Here is an 18,923-nt window from a genome sequence, read left to right on the forward strand (position 1 = left end):
CTGGCAGGGTGGAAGGCACAGGGCTAGAACCATTACGCAACTATAAAAGGGCCAGAAACAGCTCCCGCTGAATTCCTTGGAGCTTTATCTAATTATTCCCAGGAAAGAACTGCCAAACTAGGGAGATTCCTGTACTTTAGGCAGACTATAATAAAGTAGTTAGCTCAAGCTCTGCACATGTGGGCCTAATTGTTCATGCCTGACAAAACTTTAAAAAATTGAAAAACCAATTCTTGACGGGTTTAGTTGTCTCAAAGAAAATGATTTCTATAAGAGGACTTGAAAATTAAAGATAAGGTACAAATGTTCTTAACTTAGATATGTTAAAATGTTGTATAGCCTTTCAAATGAATAGGAAGAATTTTTAAAAATGATGTGTGCTGTCATTTTAGTTACATTGATATCAATTTACTCAAGAGATAATCCTAGAGATCACTTCCGGTTCCTGTAGGTGACATACGTTTTGTCTGCTGCTCGTCTCCTCGGTGGGCTCCTTTTAGGAGCACAGGGGGCCCTGGAGGGGTCTCCTGCCACAGGGCGGCTTGCTGGAATCCCCCAGACTTGGCAGCAGCCAGCAGGGGTGTTTCCAGCCTCGCTCCAGGCACCGGGGAACGGAGGGGGGCATGAAACAGCTGTCAGCTGTCTGCCCTTTTGCCAAATGGGCTCCTGAAGGAAAGAGTTAAGCGGAAAAAGAGCGGCTGAAGTGTCGGTGGGGAGAGATCCCCTCTAACCTCCATGATCATCATTAACAGATAAGCAGCAGACTACTGTAAGTTTTTGTTCAATCCATTTTAAACTGGAAGATTAGAGGGGGGTGTTTCTTTTTCCTGACCCCCCCCCCCTCGGATAAAGCGGCATTTGAACTATCTCTCTCTATAACGGAATGGAGAGAGAATAAAGGCTGACTTGTCACTTGTACTAGCTATGTGAGAAAGATTGATATCACAGCTGCAAGAGGTGATTGCTGAGCTGTCTTCTTAAAAGGAAAAAACTTTGTGGAACTCCTTGTTCTTCTCCCTGCGAAAGGAGGAGCCAAGATGGCATTCCTCCGTCTTTGTCTTTCTATCTATAAATGAAGCCTGCCTTTTGAAACCACCTCTGGAAAAAAAAACTCTGGCAATTGTTTTAATATCCTCTCTGAAGGCGCTCTGGATCTCTACTGTTACGTGGGCTTCCTGATTAATTTTGACTATTTAACTTGGAACTGTGAAGGAGAACTAACTTTCTACTTTGGATTTGCCTGCCGTCTTGGTCTGGCACAGCTGTGCCCTCTTCTGACGCCATTTTCTTTGCAAAAGACTTATCATCCCTGAACACAGATAAATGGGGCCCAAGAAACCACCAACGGGCAAGTCATTCTCGGCTCCAGCTTCTGCTACCTCTAGTCCAAGTATGCAGCAGACAAAAATTACTTCATTGTTACAACAAGAAGGGACTGGAGAAAGCTCAAAAGAACTGTGTGTTAACCAAATGTTTCAGGAAATTATGAGAGGTCAAAATGAGTTGAAAAAAGAGGTGACAGATCTTAAAGATGAACTCAGAGCTGTACAACATCATATATCAGAAAACAAACAAAGGATTGGGGTGTTGGAGGAGGGGACAGCTGGACTGTGGAAAGAGGTCAAGGCGGTTCAGAAGGGAAATTTAGAACTAGAAAACTTTATGGCAAAAATAGAACTTGAAAGAATGTCCTTTTTCTCAGATTCCAGAACCTACCAGAAACAGAAAATGAAGATCTTAAGGATATTATGAGTACAATTTTAGCAGAATATATTAAGAGAAATAAAGAACAGTTGTGGTGGGATATGGATCTGGTTTACAGGATTAATTCAACATATGCTAGAACACACAATGTTCCAAGGGAGGTACATGTCAAGTTTCTTAGGAGGACCACGAGGGATGAGGTACTAGGAGCCCAAAAGGAGGGACCATTAAAATATAAAAATAAAGAAATTACCATTCTTAAGCAAATTCAGAAAAAAATAAAGGAAAAAAGGAGGAAGTATTCCTCCTTATCAAAGAAATTATACAATAAAGGAGTTTGGTTTAGATGGTTATTGCCAGAGGGAATGTTGATTTTTTTGGGAGGGAAATAGAATTAGAATTAAAACAGTAGAGGAGGCAGAAGCCTTCATTAAAAAACATAGTTCTCTCCTAGAGGATGAAAATAGGGGAGGTGGTGAAAAAGGTAGTAATGTGCAAGATATGAAGGAAGTGGGGTGCTATGGCTCCATCTGGGGACAGGGAGGAGGGAGCAATATCGAAAAGGCTCAGGTCACAAAAATAAATGTATTTGAAATACATGTAATTGTTGATATACTAGAAAGTGACCAAGAAAGAGATGATTGAACATATGGCTAACATAATGTAAAATAAGATTCTGTCTATGCTTATCTTTTATACGTTATTTTTAACATTGTAAAAATTGTGAGATTGGGGGGTATTTATACCACCGGCACGGGAGCTGCCAAAATTTTCTATGTAACTTTCTTACCTTTCCCTATAAATGTTTAAAAACCAATAAAAAATTTTTAAAAAGAGAGAGATAATCCTAATAATTTTAAAGAAATAACTCAGATTATGGGATCTAACCTTAAATAGATTTAAAAGTATAGTGTTTTTGCACAGCATGAAGGTGAATAGGAAAACTTTCATTTCCCTCTTCCTTCCTTTTTCTAAAAAGAAAAAAAAAGTGTGGGGTGTTGTTGTTTTTTTACAAAAATCTTAAGCAGCTCAAATTGAAGATTTGTATAAAATTTTCAAAATTCTGTAAGTCATTAAAAAGATACATCATACATGCTAATAATATGGTTTGTCTACCATTTCCCTGTATGAATCCTGATGTTTTCAAAATGCCACCATTTGTGCTTAAAAGACAAGCATCAGAAGACTTGAGAGAGGTTCAACATTTGAAGAAGAAAAATAAAAAAATAACCCAATGTGGAATGGAATTTCAAAGGGCAGGGAAGTTCAAGTGAAGTTGAAAACAGCTCATTTAGGACTGACTTTCCATTCTACTCACCAAAAGCTGGTTGGCTGGCTACAAAGATGAGGAAATGAACATTAGAGCCTGTGAATTGGAATATTTTTTAAAAGAGAATGGCTTGCTGAAACCACAAGCAAGAACTAAATCACTTGGAAAAGAAAGCAATGAGAAAATGGAATGTGTTGGGTGGAAGTGGACAAGTAAAGATATCCTTCTAAGAGAGAAGGAAAGAAGTCCAGACTGAGTCCAAAACTGGTAACCAAATATTATTTGTGCCCTAACTATATGTGTCCTATTGCATTCAACTAGCTACTTTGGTGTTTTTTTAATAAGCTAGATAGATTTTTAGAATTTATAAGAACCCTTACCCTCAGGGATTCCTCTTGGAGATTGGCACCAGACTGAACAAAGTTACTTAAGTCTTTTTTAAATTATATTTTGGATTTTATCTCCTTGTTATATACATTTCTTTTAACAGACTTTCCCAACCTTTCTATTTTTGTGCACCAGTAGGTGGGGGAGAGGGGATGGTTCCGTAAGAGTGATACAAATGGAGCACACACGCTCACCTGCTGCTCATACACACATTCATTCACCACTTCCACAGCCTGCTTCCGATTGGCCCAAGGCCTAGCCTGGAGGCTAGGGGCCCCTATTTTAACCTACTCGAAAACAGCCCTGAGACTGGTACATGAGGAATAAATGGATGGATTAAAAAAGAAAGAAATATACATTCCAGAAACATACATCTCACAGAAGAGCCAGCAAAATGATTGGTTGGCTGGCTGATGATGTCAAAAGCATTCAGAGAGGTCAATCCTCTCCATGCCTCCATTTTTTCCTCATTCATTGCATGTATTGTAGAGAGAGAGATAAATTTCATATAACTCAAAATCTATGTTCCCCAAATTCTGCCTACCCCTGTCCCTTTCTCATTCCAATTCCTGACAAATTTTCTGATTAGATTTAAGAATCTGAAGTTGTGAAGATCTGTAGACGGGGCCTAATAGGCGCTATTTGTTCTGTTAGACAAAGTTAAGAAGTTTCACTTTTTTGTTCTTATGCTGGAAATGTTTTTGTAGTGAAATTTGTTCCTAAAAAAATTATTATTTTAAAAAACTAGACATCAGTAGATCCAAGAGGAAGACATCCCCCCTCCTTCTCATAATTATGGATGAATTCTTTCTAAAAGGGGGAATCTGAATTCCTTCCTGCACTTCAACATTTCTTAGTGACCTCCTCCTGATATTGTTTACCTTTATGATCGATTTTTTCTCTGACTGCCAGGACAGTCTCCTTTTTTTCTTTGGCTTTTGGTGATGTAACTTCCACTGCTTTGATTTCCTTGGTCTTTAGTCTTTCAGGTGCCTTGGCCTCGGGTTTTTTTTCTTTCACATCTTTTTTTATCTTTTCTTCAACTTGGATGCTCTTTTTATCTGCATGCAACATAAATGTTTTATGTTCCAACGTCACTTTTTCACAAATCCCTGCCATATGGCATTAAAAATATCTTCAGTACAGCTTATGAAGTTTTTAAAAACCACAGTGTCATTATTAACCATAAATGGAAAACGTAAAGGACAACTGTTTTAAGCACACTGTTTAAACGGCACCTAATTCTTAGCTCAAATAGCTATAGATTTTTTAAAAGCAATTTCAAGAGAATAATGCTTAGGTTTTTTTTTTTTTACTTGCACTTGGACACACTTGTATTTAATGAAATATTGTTTATCTAGTTGTCTGAGTAAAACAAAACAATAGCATGAAAATAGCAAAATAATAACACAACCAAATAATTCTTAGATATCTTAATATTTAACAACAACAATTAATCTTAAGATTTAAATTCTGCACAATAGAAGAATAACGTAATGTTTAGACAAGGTTTTTCCAGCTTGGCCATATCCAGATATGTAAACTTCAACTCACAGAATTCACAATTATTGCAGAGAATTTGGAGTGTTGAATTCCATATCTGATTTGATTCACACTAATGTTTAAATCTTGCTGGCTTTATCATTATTTTACTAATAGCCTCCTAGAGTGATTTGGCCTCTGCATTCCTGTTCTTGCTATATGATTAAAGAAGTTAAAGAAGTTCACTCCTCTATATTATTAACGACTAAAGAAATACCTTTTGTGACAACTTTTTTTCCCATCTTTTCTTGCTGTTCAGTTTTCTTTTCTGTTACAAAAATGAGAAAAATGATCTTGTTTTACCAATCAATCTATAAAACACAATTATTAATTTGTTCATTTAAGAAAAAGTAATTGATATGCACTGAGAATCCCATGCCTGTGGATTTAATTCAAAGAGTTAAATAACAAAATTTTATGTAATCCTCACTAAAGATATTAACATTACTTTACCAGTACTTTATATAATATGTAGAAGTATACTAAGATACATGATCCTTCATTTCTTTGAAAAGGTTTTTTTACAGGTAATTTTGTTGTTTAATTCCATTATCCTTTAAAATGCAGAATGAGATGCAGAATTTATGTAATCACATCAATTATCTGCCACCTAACAATATAGATAGGTGAAGACACATTTGCTTTAATGGGTTTTCAATGGCAGACATAAATGTATGTAATTGTTTTATGATGATTTACAGATCAGTTCTCCTGGTATGTTTGGTGCAAATATAGTAATATAGTAATTTGATACAACAGACAATAACACTATTTAAATACTATCAATCTTTGTATACACAAATCATTTGCAAGTGCTCCATTTTAAAAATAAGACTTATAAGAATGATATGAGTTCCCAGAGCTGTAGAATGATATAACTAGATAAAACAAACAAACTTCTGCAAACTATTCCCATCAATACAGAGTGACAAATAATAGAACTGAGATCATCTACATCACCTCAATTTTTTTCCTAGTTGATTAAGAACATGTATTTGCAATATAAATGTATACTACATTTGTATTATATTTTGTACTGAAGCAGAAAACAGCAAATTACGGAACTGTTATTCCAGCTGTGGAAAAGCAAAAGTTTGTTTTAAATGATAGAGAATTGTTAAGTCTCAAGTCTATCTTCTCCATCTCAGGAACAAAATGGGACTTCCCACCTAACCTGAGACTCTGGATTTTTCAGGGCATTCTCCATACTACTTTTATTATAAACTACTTGCTTCATACGCAGTGGAGGAAGAAAACATTTTAAAAGAGTTTACATCATTAATTAAACATGCAGGAGTGTCTGTTACAGTCTTATCATGATTAAGTCAAATTGACAGAATGTAGAGGTACGGTTAATAAAGTAATTCTTGGCTCTTGGAGAATTGTAGAAGAATTATAGAAGATGAGAATTTTGCTACCTGAATATAGAGAAGCAGATCACAGTAATGAGCAGAGTAACTTTCAAATTCTAACCTTTGTCAGAGAAGGACACCCCTTGCAGAGTTTATTTTAACATCATTTACTCCGAGCTGCCTTTGAAGGAAATGTGGAGATCACAACTTGCACACCATTTATGTATTAAATTTACATGCCTCCCATATCACTCTGCAAAGCCATTCTGGAAGGCTTACAAATAAAATTGGTGCCATAATAGCAATAGCACTTAGGCTTATATACTGCTTCACAGTATTTTACAGCCCTCTGTAAGCGGTTTATAGAGTCAGCATATTGCCTTCAATAATCTGGGTCCTCATTTTAGAGATCTTGGATGGATAGAAGGCTGAGTGACCTTGATTTGGTGAGAATTGAACTGCTGGCAGTAAACAGAATTAGCCTGCAATACTGCATTTTAACTACTGCACCACATGACTTCTACACTAATTTTCCAATGAATCACTAAGAAAAACAAGCCTATTCTGAGTTTAGTTCAAAATGTTGGGACTTATTTTTCAAGCACTCTCCAAGCAACATCAAAATCGTCTCTCCTGATAATAGTTCCATGGTCACCAGTGTTAACCAGAACAGCTCCAACTCTGAATACTGTTCTTTTGTGACAGAACGGACATAAGATTTCAAGAGCAATGTTTTTAATGCAGTTTCTTTAAGGATGTGGCCTGCTGAAATAAGATCAATTTGTTTTTCTTCCTCAATCGGGCCTTAGGAATTATTCTGCTTATATAGGGAAAGTTAGACACCTATTGGTTTATTTACTGGTAGAGCCTGAGGCTTTAGTTCCTAATATAGCAAACCTAATTTTACCAGACTTGATGCAAGATGCTTTGTAAGCTGCAGAAAATATACAGTTTATATAATTTGCATTATGTTACCATTATGCAAATGAGAGAATTTGTGCCATTTCCATCATTTCTGTGCAAGTCATTATTTATCAAGAATAACCCCACAATGCTTTACTAGTATTCGTGAATATCCTTCCCCACATTTTACTCTGTTAAAATGAGGATTCAATCAAATGATTGCCGTCAATGTTTAAGTTGGTGTTTTATTTTGTTTTAAGATAAGTGGCACTCTCTAAATCACAAAAATCAGGGAAAAGATCATATAGGATTCAATAGGACATTTGATAGGATTACTGCAATCTTGTATCCACTTTCTTTGGAATAAGCCCTACTGAATTCAGTGAAGATTACTTTTGAGTAGACATGTGAAAAATATCAAATTTAACTGGAATATGAGGTAGAGTTAACACCTTTATAGTAAGCACCTAAATATAAAAACTATAAGGGTAGGTTTTACCCTTGCACACATATGAAGAGTAAAGAAAATGAAACCAATGAGAAACATATAGATTCCTCTGTACTTTCTCCCAAAGTTTATTTAAAAGTACAATGCCAATAAAAGGAATTGCAAACTTCCTCTCAGAACTTTTACCCTACAAGGTGTGTGGCAATTTAATGAACAGCTTATCCCATCATCCCCACCACCACCTGGAGTTGTAGAATAAATTGTCAGTGACAGAACTTAGCATATTTTTCGGTATAAAACGCACTTCTTTTCCTCAAAAAAGAGGCTGAAAAGAGGTGCTGAAAAGAGGCGTCTTATACACTGAATACAGCATTTTTTGCCTCCTGAAGCCCCACTCCCTTCACCAAAATGGTGGTGCATACCCTTATGGAGACTTTCAGAGAGCTCCTGGGGGCAGGGGAGGGCAGAAATGAGCAAAAAATAGGACTTTTGTGCATCCCCCAGCCCCCAGCAGCATTCTATAGATCTCCATAAGGCCATGCATGCAATTTGTTTGATAAAAAACGGGCCCGTTTTTGCGAAAAACGGAACATTTTTTGCTCATTTTGCCCCCCACCCCCCAGGAGCACTCTGAAAGCCCCCCTCCAGGCTATTCATGCCTCTTTTTTGGAAAAGGGGGCCATTTTTGGGAGGTTTGCAGAGTGCAAAACCTTTTTTTTTTCCTTTTGGAAAGCTCTTTAACTGATTGATGAGAATTAGATTGATCAAGTGCTGTGCCAGCAGAAACCAAGTCTTAGGTGCTGCAGATTGTCAGCAATTTCCTTCTCCAGCACATGGATAAATACACCTGGAAACATCTACCTACCTACCTACTCTCTCTCTCCCTACCTACCTACTGTATTTCTCTCTCTTTCTCTCTCTCTCACCCTCTACCTACCTACTCTCTCCCTCTCTACCTATCTACTGTATTTCTCTCTCTCTCTCTCTATCTTTCTATTTCTCACTCTCTATCCCTCTATCTACCTACCAACCTACACTCTCCCCTTGCCTACCTACTGTATTTCTCTATCTATCTATCTCTATTTCTCTCTCTCTCCCTTTATCTACCTACCTAGCTAACGACTCTCTCTCCCTCCCTCCCTCCCTACTGTATTTCTCTCTTTCTCTCCCTCTCTATCCCTCTAGCTACCTACCTACTTTTTAAAGAAAATTACCTCTTCAAAACCTTGGTTTGTCTTATACTCCGGTGCGTCTTATACTCCAAAAAATACAGTAGTAATGTGGTAAATAGTTGATGCAGTAAATAATAGAGCATAAAGTGAACATCTATTTTTAGATGAAAGTCATATACAAAGCAATTCAAACAACCCTGGAAATAGCCTGACTCTTACTTAATTAAAAGTGATAGGCAAGTAAAAGGTTTATTATACATTTTTTTCTGCCAGTAATTTTGGAGAAAACAACCACCACCATTACCACTTCTGAAAATACCAATTGGTTGGTCTAATGCAGGGCTGTCAAATTCGTGGCCCACGCCCAAACCCGATTTAACGAAGGGGGGGGAGTTGCAATACGTCACATGATGCTGCCTGACAATGCAAGTTTGACACCCCTGGTCTAATGGTTAAGACACTAAGCTGGAAAGGAGGTGACCGAGTTCTAGTCCTGCCTTAAAACCGGCTGGGTAACAACCTTGAGCCAGTCACTCTCTCTTAGTCCAACACACCTCACCAAATTGTTATTATAGGAACAATAGGAAAGTGTGTTGGATATGTTCATGAGTTATTTATAAAAATAATAAAGATGGGATACAAATAAGCAAATGTCTTGCCTCTGACTGAAAAGAGGCACTTGACTTGGAAAATGTGTGCACAACAGTTTTGTCACCTGCTAAGTTTCATAGGCAATCTGTTGACAAAAAAAAGGGCAATGAAGGAATACCTGCTCTTTAAATAAAGACAGCCTAAAGTTAAACCATTCCTATGGTATTCATCATTGAAGTTCTTGGAGAAGAAAATCCAAAATAAAAAGCTCAAGAGGGGATCTACACCTTGACATAGATCATACAGAAGATAGCTGGACTCACAAGTGCTATTTCAATAGCAGTTATATGGGGAAACTCCCTTGTCAACAGAGATACATGGGAAGGAGCATCTGCATTCAGTTCTCCTCCCATCAAAAAAGTGCTACTTGTTGAATTATTTCTCAGTAAAGTAAAATTAGTAAAATTACCTTTTAGGGAAGGAGCTGCTTTCTTTTTCTCTTGCTTTGCAGTCTTCTCCTTGGAAGATACTGAAACATTTTTTTTAAAAAAAAGAATACCGTATAAATGTGGTCCCTTTATGGAACAAGAATATAATATAGAAAAATCAACAATAAGAGAAAATTATTATATTTCAGTAACAGATCTTAGAAAATAATAAAGAATCAAAAGATATATATGTCAATGAAGTATAGAACTTCTTAGAACCTCTTATGCATATTACTGCCCATTACATTCTTGTCACCAGAATGAAACGCCAACAATTGTATAATACTGTAACATGATATGACACTATACCATGTATTTGGGTGAATGGGCATGCACTATAGATGAAGTCCATGAATCCCATTCGAAGTAGGCTATAAAGGCAAAATATTTGTTAATATTTTTTTTATTTGGGTTTGTCAGTGTATGCGTGTCTGCGTCTTCAAGTCAGTGTTCACAGTATTGTCTCCTGGCAACTGCAGTTTTTTGCAAATGTTTTTGGAAGTGGCTTGCCCCTGTCTGCTTCCTAGGGCTAAGACAGAGTGATTGACTTAAGGTCACCCAGAAGGCCTCGTTCCTTAGGCAGGACTAGAATTCATGCTCTCTGAGTTTCCAGACTGGTGCCTTAAGCACTGCACCAAACTGTCTTCAGCTTAAGTAGGTGTGGGGAAATGGCAATCAAAGAAGAGTGTGTTGTTCCATCTCTTTCCTCTTCCTCTCAGCAACCCCAAGTGAACCCCAACAGCCTGCTGATCTCCCCAGTGGCCTATCTCCACATTTCCTCAATTGTTGCAGATATTCTAGCACAGCATAATCCTCTTCAGCAGATTTTGCCCATTAACTCCAAAGGTTGCTAAACTAAACCCAGTCAAATGTAGAGTTTATGTATCTCCTTTTTATATCTGTAATCATTTCTTTTCTACCACCTGCCTGCCGGCTTCCCTGCCTGCCTGCCGGCTTCCCTGCCTGCCTGCTGGCTTCCCTGCCTGCCTGCCTGCCTGCCTGCCTGCCTGCCTGCCTGTCTGTCTGTCTATCTTTCTTTATTCATTTCTTTTGCTAACAATTTCTTATTCCTTTTTCTGTTGTTTGATGTTACATACTCTTAATGTGAATAGTGGAATGGGTATAGATATAGATAAACCGTATGTCTCTAGATATGCAGAGAGCCTGTATAATATATCGCTTAAAGTACTCCTCTAAGATCAATCACCGAATTCACAACATTACTTTGGGTCATCTTCTCTCAGCCCAACCTAATTAATAGGATGGTTGTTGGCAATATAATTATGGAAGTCACCTTAAGCCATTTTAAGCTCTTGGGACAAAGAGAAGATACAAACTCAATAACAAATTACTTATTATATAAGGAATGAGCCACTGCCCAGTACTCATCCACATAATAGCATCCCACTTTTCCCAACTACAACTACAAGAAAAATAACTGTTGCTGCTGCTTTCATTTGCTGCCTTCATTTGTAGTTGCTGGGGGGATGAAGTGCTAGGTAAGCAGCAGTACCAGAGAGGATTTAAAAGAAAAGAGCAAAACAACAGTGTGGTGGGATATGAACACGAATAGGGGACATGGGCAGTATAAATAAATACATAAATAAACACTATATAAATGTGTGCAAACAAGGACATTTTACTTATTTTTCCTTTTGGCATAAAAAGTGAATACTATACAAATGGCCTCCTTAGACGGAAATATTTGAACTTCATTTCTACAAAGCCCAACAATGTGATTAGCATTACTTTAAGGTCTTTACTCTTTGGGTGTACCTAGAAAATTATTTTCTCTCTCACTCACTTCCTCTCCTGAAAATAAACACTTGGTTTGGATTTAGGAGGAGGTATTTGAACTACACCATTAAATATCCTAATCTAGCAGCCTCAGATTTCTGATGTCCCGGTGTTTGGAAGCCGTCGGGGTCTGGATGGGGGACAACAGACTCAAACTCAACCCCTCCAAGACCGAGTGGCTGTGGGTACCGGCACCTCGGTTCAGCCAGCTGACACCATCGCTGGCCATAGGGGGCGAACAACTGTCCCCTGTGGAGCGGGCGGGCAATTTGGGCGTCCTCCTTGATGCCCGGCTGTCAATGGAGGACCATGTGGCAGCCGTGGCAAGGGGGGCATTCCACCAGGTTCGCCTGGTGCGCCAATTGCACCCCCTACTGGACCGGAGTGCCCTGCGCATGGTCACTCATGCGCTGGTGACGTCTCGCCTGGACTACTGCAATGCCCTCTACATGGCGCTTCCCTTGGGATGCATCCGGAGACTGCAGTTAGTTCAGAACGCAGCCGCGCGGGTTATCATGGGGAGTACACGTTACTCCCACGTAACACCTCTCCTGCGCGAGCTGCACTGGCTACCTGTGGCCTTTCGGGTGCGTTTCAAGGTATTGATTACCATCTTTAAAGCGCTCCATGGCATAGGACCTAGTTATCTGCAGGATCGCATCCTACCACACACGTCCCTGCGACCTATCCGCTCACACAGGGAGAGACTCCTTCTGGTGCCGTCCGCTAGGCAATGCCAGCGGGCGACACCTAGGAGTAGGTCCTTCTCTGTGATGGGCCCAACCCTCTGGAATGACCTCCCCCCTGATATTCGAACTACCACCGACCTCCGTTCCTTCCGTCAAAAATTAAAGACTCACCTATTTCAATCAGCTGGCCTGGCACTCTCTTAGTTTTACCTCCCGGGGATATATCTTAATTGGGTTTGGGTATTTTAATTGGGGATGTTTTTAGGGTTTTTATAGTATATTTATTTCTTGTACAGCCTTATCTCCTCCATCCAAATGTATTTAACTGTTTTATATTATTGTATTTTTATCTGCATTTGACTGTACACCGCCCCGAGTCCCTTTTTGGGAGAGGGGGCGGTTTAGAAATCCAAGAAATAAAATAATAATAAATATCTTCTCCCCATTTCGAGAGGAACCAGAGGAACTACTGGTAGCAATAGAGAAGAGCCAAGCATATGGTTTCAAAGCTAGCAAATAATCATCAGAGCCAGCCTAATCAGCAAGTATAAACTGTGGACTTTTTGTGTGGTTTCTGCAAATTCCCATATTTCTGCCACCAGAAGTAAGTTCTTAATTTACTTTTGGTTTTTAAAGAGTACTGAAACAGGTGCATGTTGTTGTTATTGCTATTATTGTTGTTGTTTTAAAAATCCTACATCTGAAATTCTCTTCAGCAATGGGGTAAGAATATGAATTCAGCTTAAACTGTTTCACTCACAGCTCATTAAATTGTGAGATTTAACAGAATAACAGAGTTGGAAGGGACTTAGGAGGCCTTCTAGTCCAACCACCTGCTGAAGCAAGAAACCCTATACCATTTCACACAAATAGTTGTCTGAAGTGGTATAGGGTTAGGGTTTTTGACACCACACTTGTTCAGATTCCTTGCCCTTTTTTAATTGCCACTAGGACTTTTTAATATTTTAATGCACTTGTAAGATTTCAAAATAGCCAGCTTTTAAATAAAGACCTTTACATTTTAAGAGATAACCACAAGCGAAATATGAATGATTGTGGAGCTGTTATAAATATTCAGGTGCATATATAAAGCCCTTTCCTGCGGTGCTAATTCTGTTAAAAATCCTCTTAAAACTTGGCTTATCAACTGAAATGATGCACACAAATAATAGCTATGTCAGTCAATAGTTCAATTTCCTGCCATATATGATCCTTAGCCCCAATTGGCCATGATTGTGCCATAAAGAAATGTTAAATTCAATACACTACAGTGAAAAATGACCATAAGTGCTCCTACAAATACCATATGTCCTCTTGCCTTAAGCGAGTCATTCTCTTTGCAGGCAACTACAATATAATTAGCTTTTTATTATCATCCATCAACTTTCAAAGTAGTACACAAGTGGGTTTTGTGCCTGGGAGAGCACCATCATTTTCATGACAATTTCGTGGAGTAATCATAATGGGTGGAAGTAATTTGTGTTTATCTGCTGAAGAAAAGACATCTGCCAATGGAATGGATTTACTCTTTCCCTGCAGACTTCAGCACCCCTAATTCTACTTTGGGGACTTGGGATCCTCTGGATCAGATTTTTAGGGCTATGTAGGGGAGAGGGAAAGGGAAGAATCGAAAAATGCAGCATATTCAGAGATCTACTCATTAAATACAGTCACGACAGATGTAATGTACTGATTTTGATTTCTCTTGAACTGGATATTCATAGCTTACCATAACTTTTATTTAAGATCTCAATAAAAACAGAAACATACCGTATTGTTGCACATTTTTTATATATGGTGGGAACATCTTCCCCTAAATACCTTTGTAAAAATCATGAGAATAATATTACTATTACTGTACAAGAAATCATATTTTTGTGGTGCAAGAGCAGTGGGGTGCCCAAAAAGGAGTATTAATAGGCAACAAGTTGAACTTTGGTGATCCAAGTCCCTAAAGAATAAAGGAATTAACACCGAGCATGATACTGTCTATAAACAATTTGGATATTGCCAAATGAATTAGTCTTTTGTAAACCCGCTTAGTGTGCTGCAATACAATGGTTTGTTATCTTCTTTAATTAAAACGTATTTTCTTTTCTTCTGTCACTCACTGCCCTTCCTCAAATTTCAATAGCTTGCACCTAATCAGATAAAATGTTACGGTTTTAAAAACTGAAAGTGGTGTAAATCACCCACTGTTTTCCCGTAAATGAAAGCAATGATTGCCTACAAAAAGCAGAATAACAGAAGAATGAGAGAATTCATCTTAAGTCACAAGAGAATATATTTTGTCTAGGAAACCTTGTCTAGGAAAAGGAATTGGTCCTTTTTTCAGTTGTGGATTTTAACTAATTCCCGAGAAAAACAATGAAATAAAAAGGAAAGTCAAATTTAGCCTCATGTTCCATCTCTCCGCGAAAATTGATTTGAGGAACAGAATATTTCCTCCCTATTTCCTATGGGGTTTCATATTACAATTTGAATTGTTCACCTTTAGAATTAACGAAAATTATAATTACCTATAGCTTTTTCTTTCTTTTCCATCTTTTCAGGTTGTTCATATTTGCTTTTCTTTTCAGGTTTTTCTCTTTTTTCAACTTTTTCATGTCTTTCAGGTTTTTCTTTGTGTATCACTATAAGCAAATAAATATATTTAGATATACAATTAAAAATGTCATCTTACCAAAATAGTGCAATTACATTTTCTGAATTACTATTGATATTGGTCTTATTTTGCTACATTACTCTGCTACATTTTCTCTTCTGTTTGTGATCATGGGTGTCAAACTCAAGGCCCGCAGGCCGCATCTGGCCCACAGGGTGCTTAGATCTGGCCCACAGGACCACCCTGGAAACAGCAAAGTACCAGCCCATGGTGCCTCTGCCAGCAAAAATGGAGCCTGGGAGGACTGCATGCGGCACTCCCTTTCACTGGCGGATGTTGCAGCCAAAAACAGAGCCCAGGAGGGCTGTGCATGGCCCTCATGAGTTCTGATTTCACTAGCAAAACACACTACTAGCAAAAGTGGCATTTGATCACACAAGTGATGTCAAGCCGGCCATGTCCACCTTGGCCGTGCACACAATGCGGCCTCAATGAAATCGAGTTTGACACCCCTGGTGTAGTAGATTTCTATAGAAATCCTATTCACAGAAGTTACTCCTTATTGCTGATCCAATTTATTGGTTTATGAAATGTTCCTCAATACTGTCACAGGATAAATCAGTACATGTGACACTATGATCAATATATTTCCAAATAAATCAAGTAAAGTCTGATTCCAAAATGTTGGAATTTTTATTAAAGAAGGATGCAGTGAGCTTTGCAGTTTATTACAGTGAACATTATTATGCCATTCTCTATAGAAATCGATATCTGTGGGTACATTTGCAGCAGCACAGAACTACAAGTATAGTAAAAAGTTAAATTTAATTTTTTCCAAAACCCAAGGTAAAGAAGACAAGAAAATTACTTCTAATTCTGACTAACAGAATGCAAATTGTTGGAAGATATTCAGGAATGTGAATGTATTTTAACCATCTAATGGTAGTCATTCATCAGAAAGCTAATAATCCTTCCTCTAAATCTAGTCTTGTTATTATTTCACATTTTCTCATTCAGTTCTTCACTTGATTAGAAATTAAAACGAGATATTGTTTCTTTGCTGTTGATTCAGGCTCTCTATGGTCTTCATCATACTGTAGTTGCGAGAGAGAGAGTTTATTTTTTCTTCTTGCAATGGTGATATAGTTGGATTTTTCCATTTTGTTAGGAAGCAAAGAGCTGACAAATCCTGTTAGATCTCATCTTATCTAAGCATCTGTTGGAAAAACTGACAATTCACATTTCTGAAAAGAGCAGAAACTGTTCTAGTACTGTTTGGGTCTATGACAATTTGTCATGGCTAACTTGCCACGGCCAACTCACCATGGGACAACTTGCTGCGGGACAAGAGTCACATTAATATCAAATAAATGGTGGAATAGAATCATTAAAAAAAGGATGCAAAAGGAGAAACAGAACGAAATGCAAATGCCAAAAATTAAAATAATAATTTATTTATTTTAAATAATAAACTGAATTGTTAAATTTGCCCGCAGCCACTTGTCCCAAGGCTGTGGCAAGTTGTCCTGCAACGAGTTGTCCATGGTGAATTGGTTGTAGCAATTTGGCCATGGCAAGTTGGCTCAAGCAAGTTGACTATGTCAAGTTGTTCTATACTAGTTTTGGTCCCTTAAATTTCAGCAGTGGATTATATACTCTACTATGCCAAAAAGCAATCACAGGATTAACCTGATTTCCAAGGTTATGATCAGTGGTTAGTTCTCACCTTTAGTAAGTTCCCTTTTTTGAGGTTTTTCTACCTTTTCAAGCTTTTTGGTCTTCTCTGCTTTTTTAGGCTTCTCGTATTTCTCAGGTTTCTCTTTGTGAAATTCTATAAATAACAATATTAACATATTAACATTTCTACATGATCTACAGTTTAGAAGCGTAACATGAAATAATGTTATCAAATACAGATGTAAAGCTGCCCTTTTGAAGTATAATAGCAGGACAAAACTGAGTTAACCAATGAGATTCAACATAAATATTAGACTAGATTGTATACAATGTATTGTACCAGTTTTGAAATTTTAATTACATCACAGTAAAAGTGTTGTATCCTGGCAGATGACATCAGGGATTTCCCCCTGACAGCCGGCATCTGCACTAGCAACAGCCAGGTCGCGTCTGATTGGATAAGATGCGACTTGCTGAGAGCGGGGAAAATCCGGTGTTCGGATTCGCTGGCTTGTCTGACAGCTTCACATAAATAGCTGTCAGACTAGCCCAGCCGCGCTTCTCTCCTGTATTGCTGTATAGCTGTTGTGTGTTCAATAAAGACAACTTTAATTGCCTCACGGTCTCCGCTAGTGTTTGTGCCAATTTAACACTGGCAACGAGGGTGGGATACGGCTGCCGCTGACCCACCACACGTTACCACCTCGGCACAACCAGACCGGGCAATTCATCTTCTTTCCGCCTGACCGATCCCGGCACTTTTCTGAGGGAGACCATGTCGGCGATGCCAACGTTCGCCCCTTTCGGCTGCGACGGGGAGACCTGGGAAGCGTTCCTGGAGCGCTTCGAGTGCTATCTGATCGCCAACGGCAAACGCAATGTGCCGGACGACAAAAAGTGCAGTTTTTTTCTAAGCTGTTGCGGCACGCCAATGTTCAGCGCCGCTCGCTCTCTCGCAGCTCCGCAACCAGTCCACTCACTGGACTGGGTCACTCTGACCGGGCGCCTACAGCACCACTACGCCCCGACACCGTCCTGGGTCGCGAGGCACTATGCCTTCAGGCGCTGTGTTCAGAAGCCGGAGGAATCAGTGAGCCAATTCCTCCAGTCACTCCGCACAGCGGCCATGAGGTGTGAATTTGCAGATCTGGACCACAACCTCACGGAACAATTTGTGTGCGGAGTGAAGGACTTGCGCCTTCGCCGGCGGCTTCTGTCCCAGGCAGACATTACCCTCACCGGGGCCATTGAGCAAGCGAGGGCGGCTGAACTTTCGGACGAGTCGATGGCGGAGATGTTCCACCTTCCGCCTCCGTCCGGCCGCACTTGCTTAGTGGACGAGCTGGTCCCTCTACCGGCTGGCTATCCAGAAGAGGGAGCAGTAGCCCGCATCGGCCAGTCAGCCCGAAGACGCGCCCCTCAACGAGCCCGAGAAGCCACTACTGCCTGCCTGGGCTGCGGAGGCAACCACGACCGCTCAGGTTGCCCCTTTAAGGCTGCCGTGTGCCGCCGCTGCCTTAAAAAGGGGCATCTGGCCCAGGTCTGCAGAGCGCCATTGCCGCTGACTCAGCACCAAGATGACCCATCACCAGCAACAGCCTCTGCCCCGAGACCAGCAGCCCGACCCGGACGACAGCAGCAGTCATCGCGCGGAGGCTGCTACGTCATGGACACCGACCAGCACGCCAGCCCTGCGGAGTCGGCCTTCCACACTGGTGCAGGTGCGGAGCGCATCAAGGCGTCGCTCCTAATTGAAGGCTCCCCCTGCACCATGGAAGTGGACTCGGGGTCATCCCGGTCACTCCTCTCGTGGGCAGAGTTCTCTCGCCTCTGCCCAGGCATTCCCAAGACTCAGCTCTCCTCCCCAGACGCAACCCTTCGGGACTACCAGGGGACTTTGATTCCTACCCTGGGTTGTCACCTGGTGCGGGTGGAGTATGGGGACTTTGCGGGGTGCCTCCCCCTCTTGGTGGTTGAAAAACCTTTGCCAGCCCTCCTGGGCCTGGACTGGTTCCCGGCACTTGGGTTCTCAGTGCACATGGGTACATCAAGTAGTGGCCACGCCTCCTGACGTGGCCGGCGTCCTAACAAAGTTCGCTGATGTCTTTGATGGGCAGCTGGGGGCATATAAGGGAACACCCATCTCCCTCAATCTCAATAATAATAATAATAATAATATATTTATTTCTTAGCCGCACCCTCTCCCGAAGGACTCGGGGCGGCGTACAATGAAACATACGAAATAAATATGTGAACAAAACAAAGATATAACAAAGACATACACTGAAACATACACAA

The 18,923-nt window shown here is 39.9% G+C and overlaps 1 protein-coding gene across 28 annotated transcripts in view; it reads right to left on the reverse strand.

The window, feature by feature from the left end:
* The window catches only part of TRDN (triadin), a 286,138-nt gene that overhangs the window by 192,204 nt on the left and 75,011 nt on the right, over window positions 1-18,923 (reverse strand). For all 28 annotated transcript variants that reach the window (XM_081941060.1, XM_081941056.1, XM_081941059.1 and 25 more), the window contains 5 exons: window positions 16,675-16,779; window positions 14,863-14,976; window positions 9,839-9,898; window positions 5,121-5,171; window positions 4,243-4,422 (listed from right to left, as the gene is read on the reverse strand). In XM_081941060.1, coding sequence (XP_081797186.1) covers window positions 4,243-4,422; window positions 5,121-5,171; window positions 9,839-9,898; window positions 14,863-14,976; window positions 16,675-16,779 — 510 coding nt within the window. The remainder of the gene's footprint in view (window positions 1-4,242; window positions 4,423-5,120; window positions 5,172-9,838; window positions 9,899-14,862; window positions 14,977-16,674; window positions 16,780-18,923) is intronic.

The sequence above is a fragment of the Natrix helvetica genome (genome assembly GCF_964273705.1).
Source record: "Natrix helvetica genome assembly, chromosome: 2".
NCBI lineage: Eukaryota > Metazoa > Chordata > Lepidosauria > Squamata > Natricidae > Natrix > Natrix helvetica.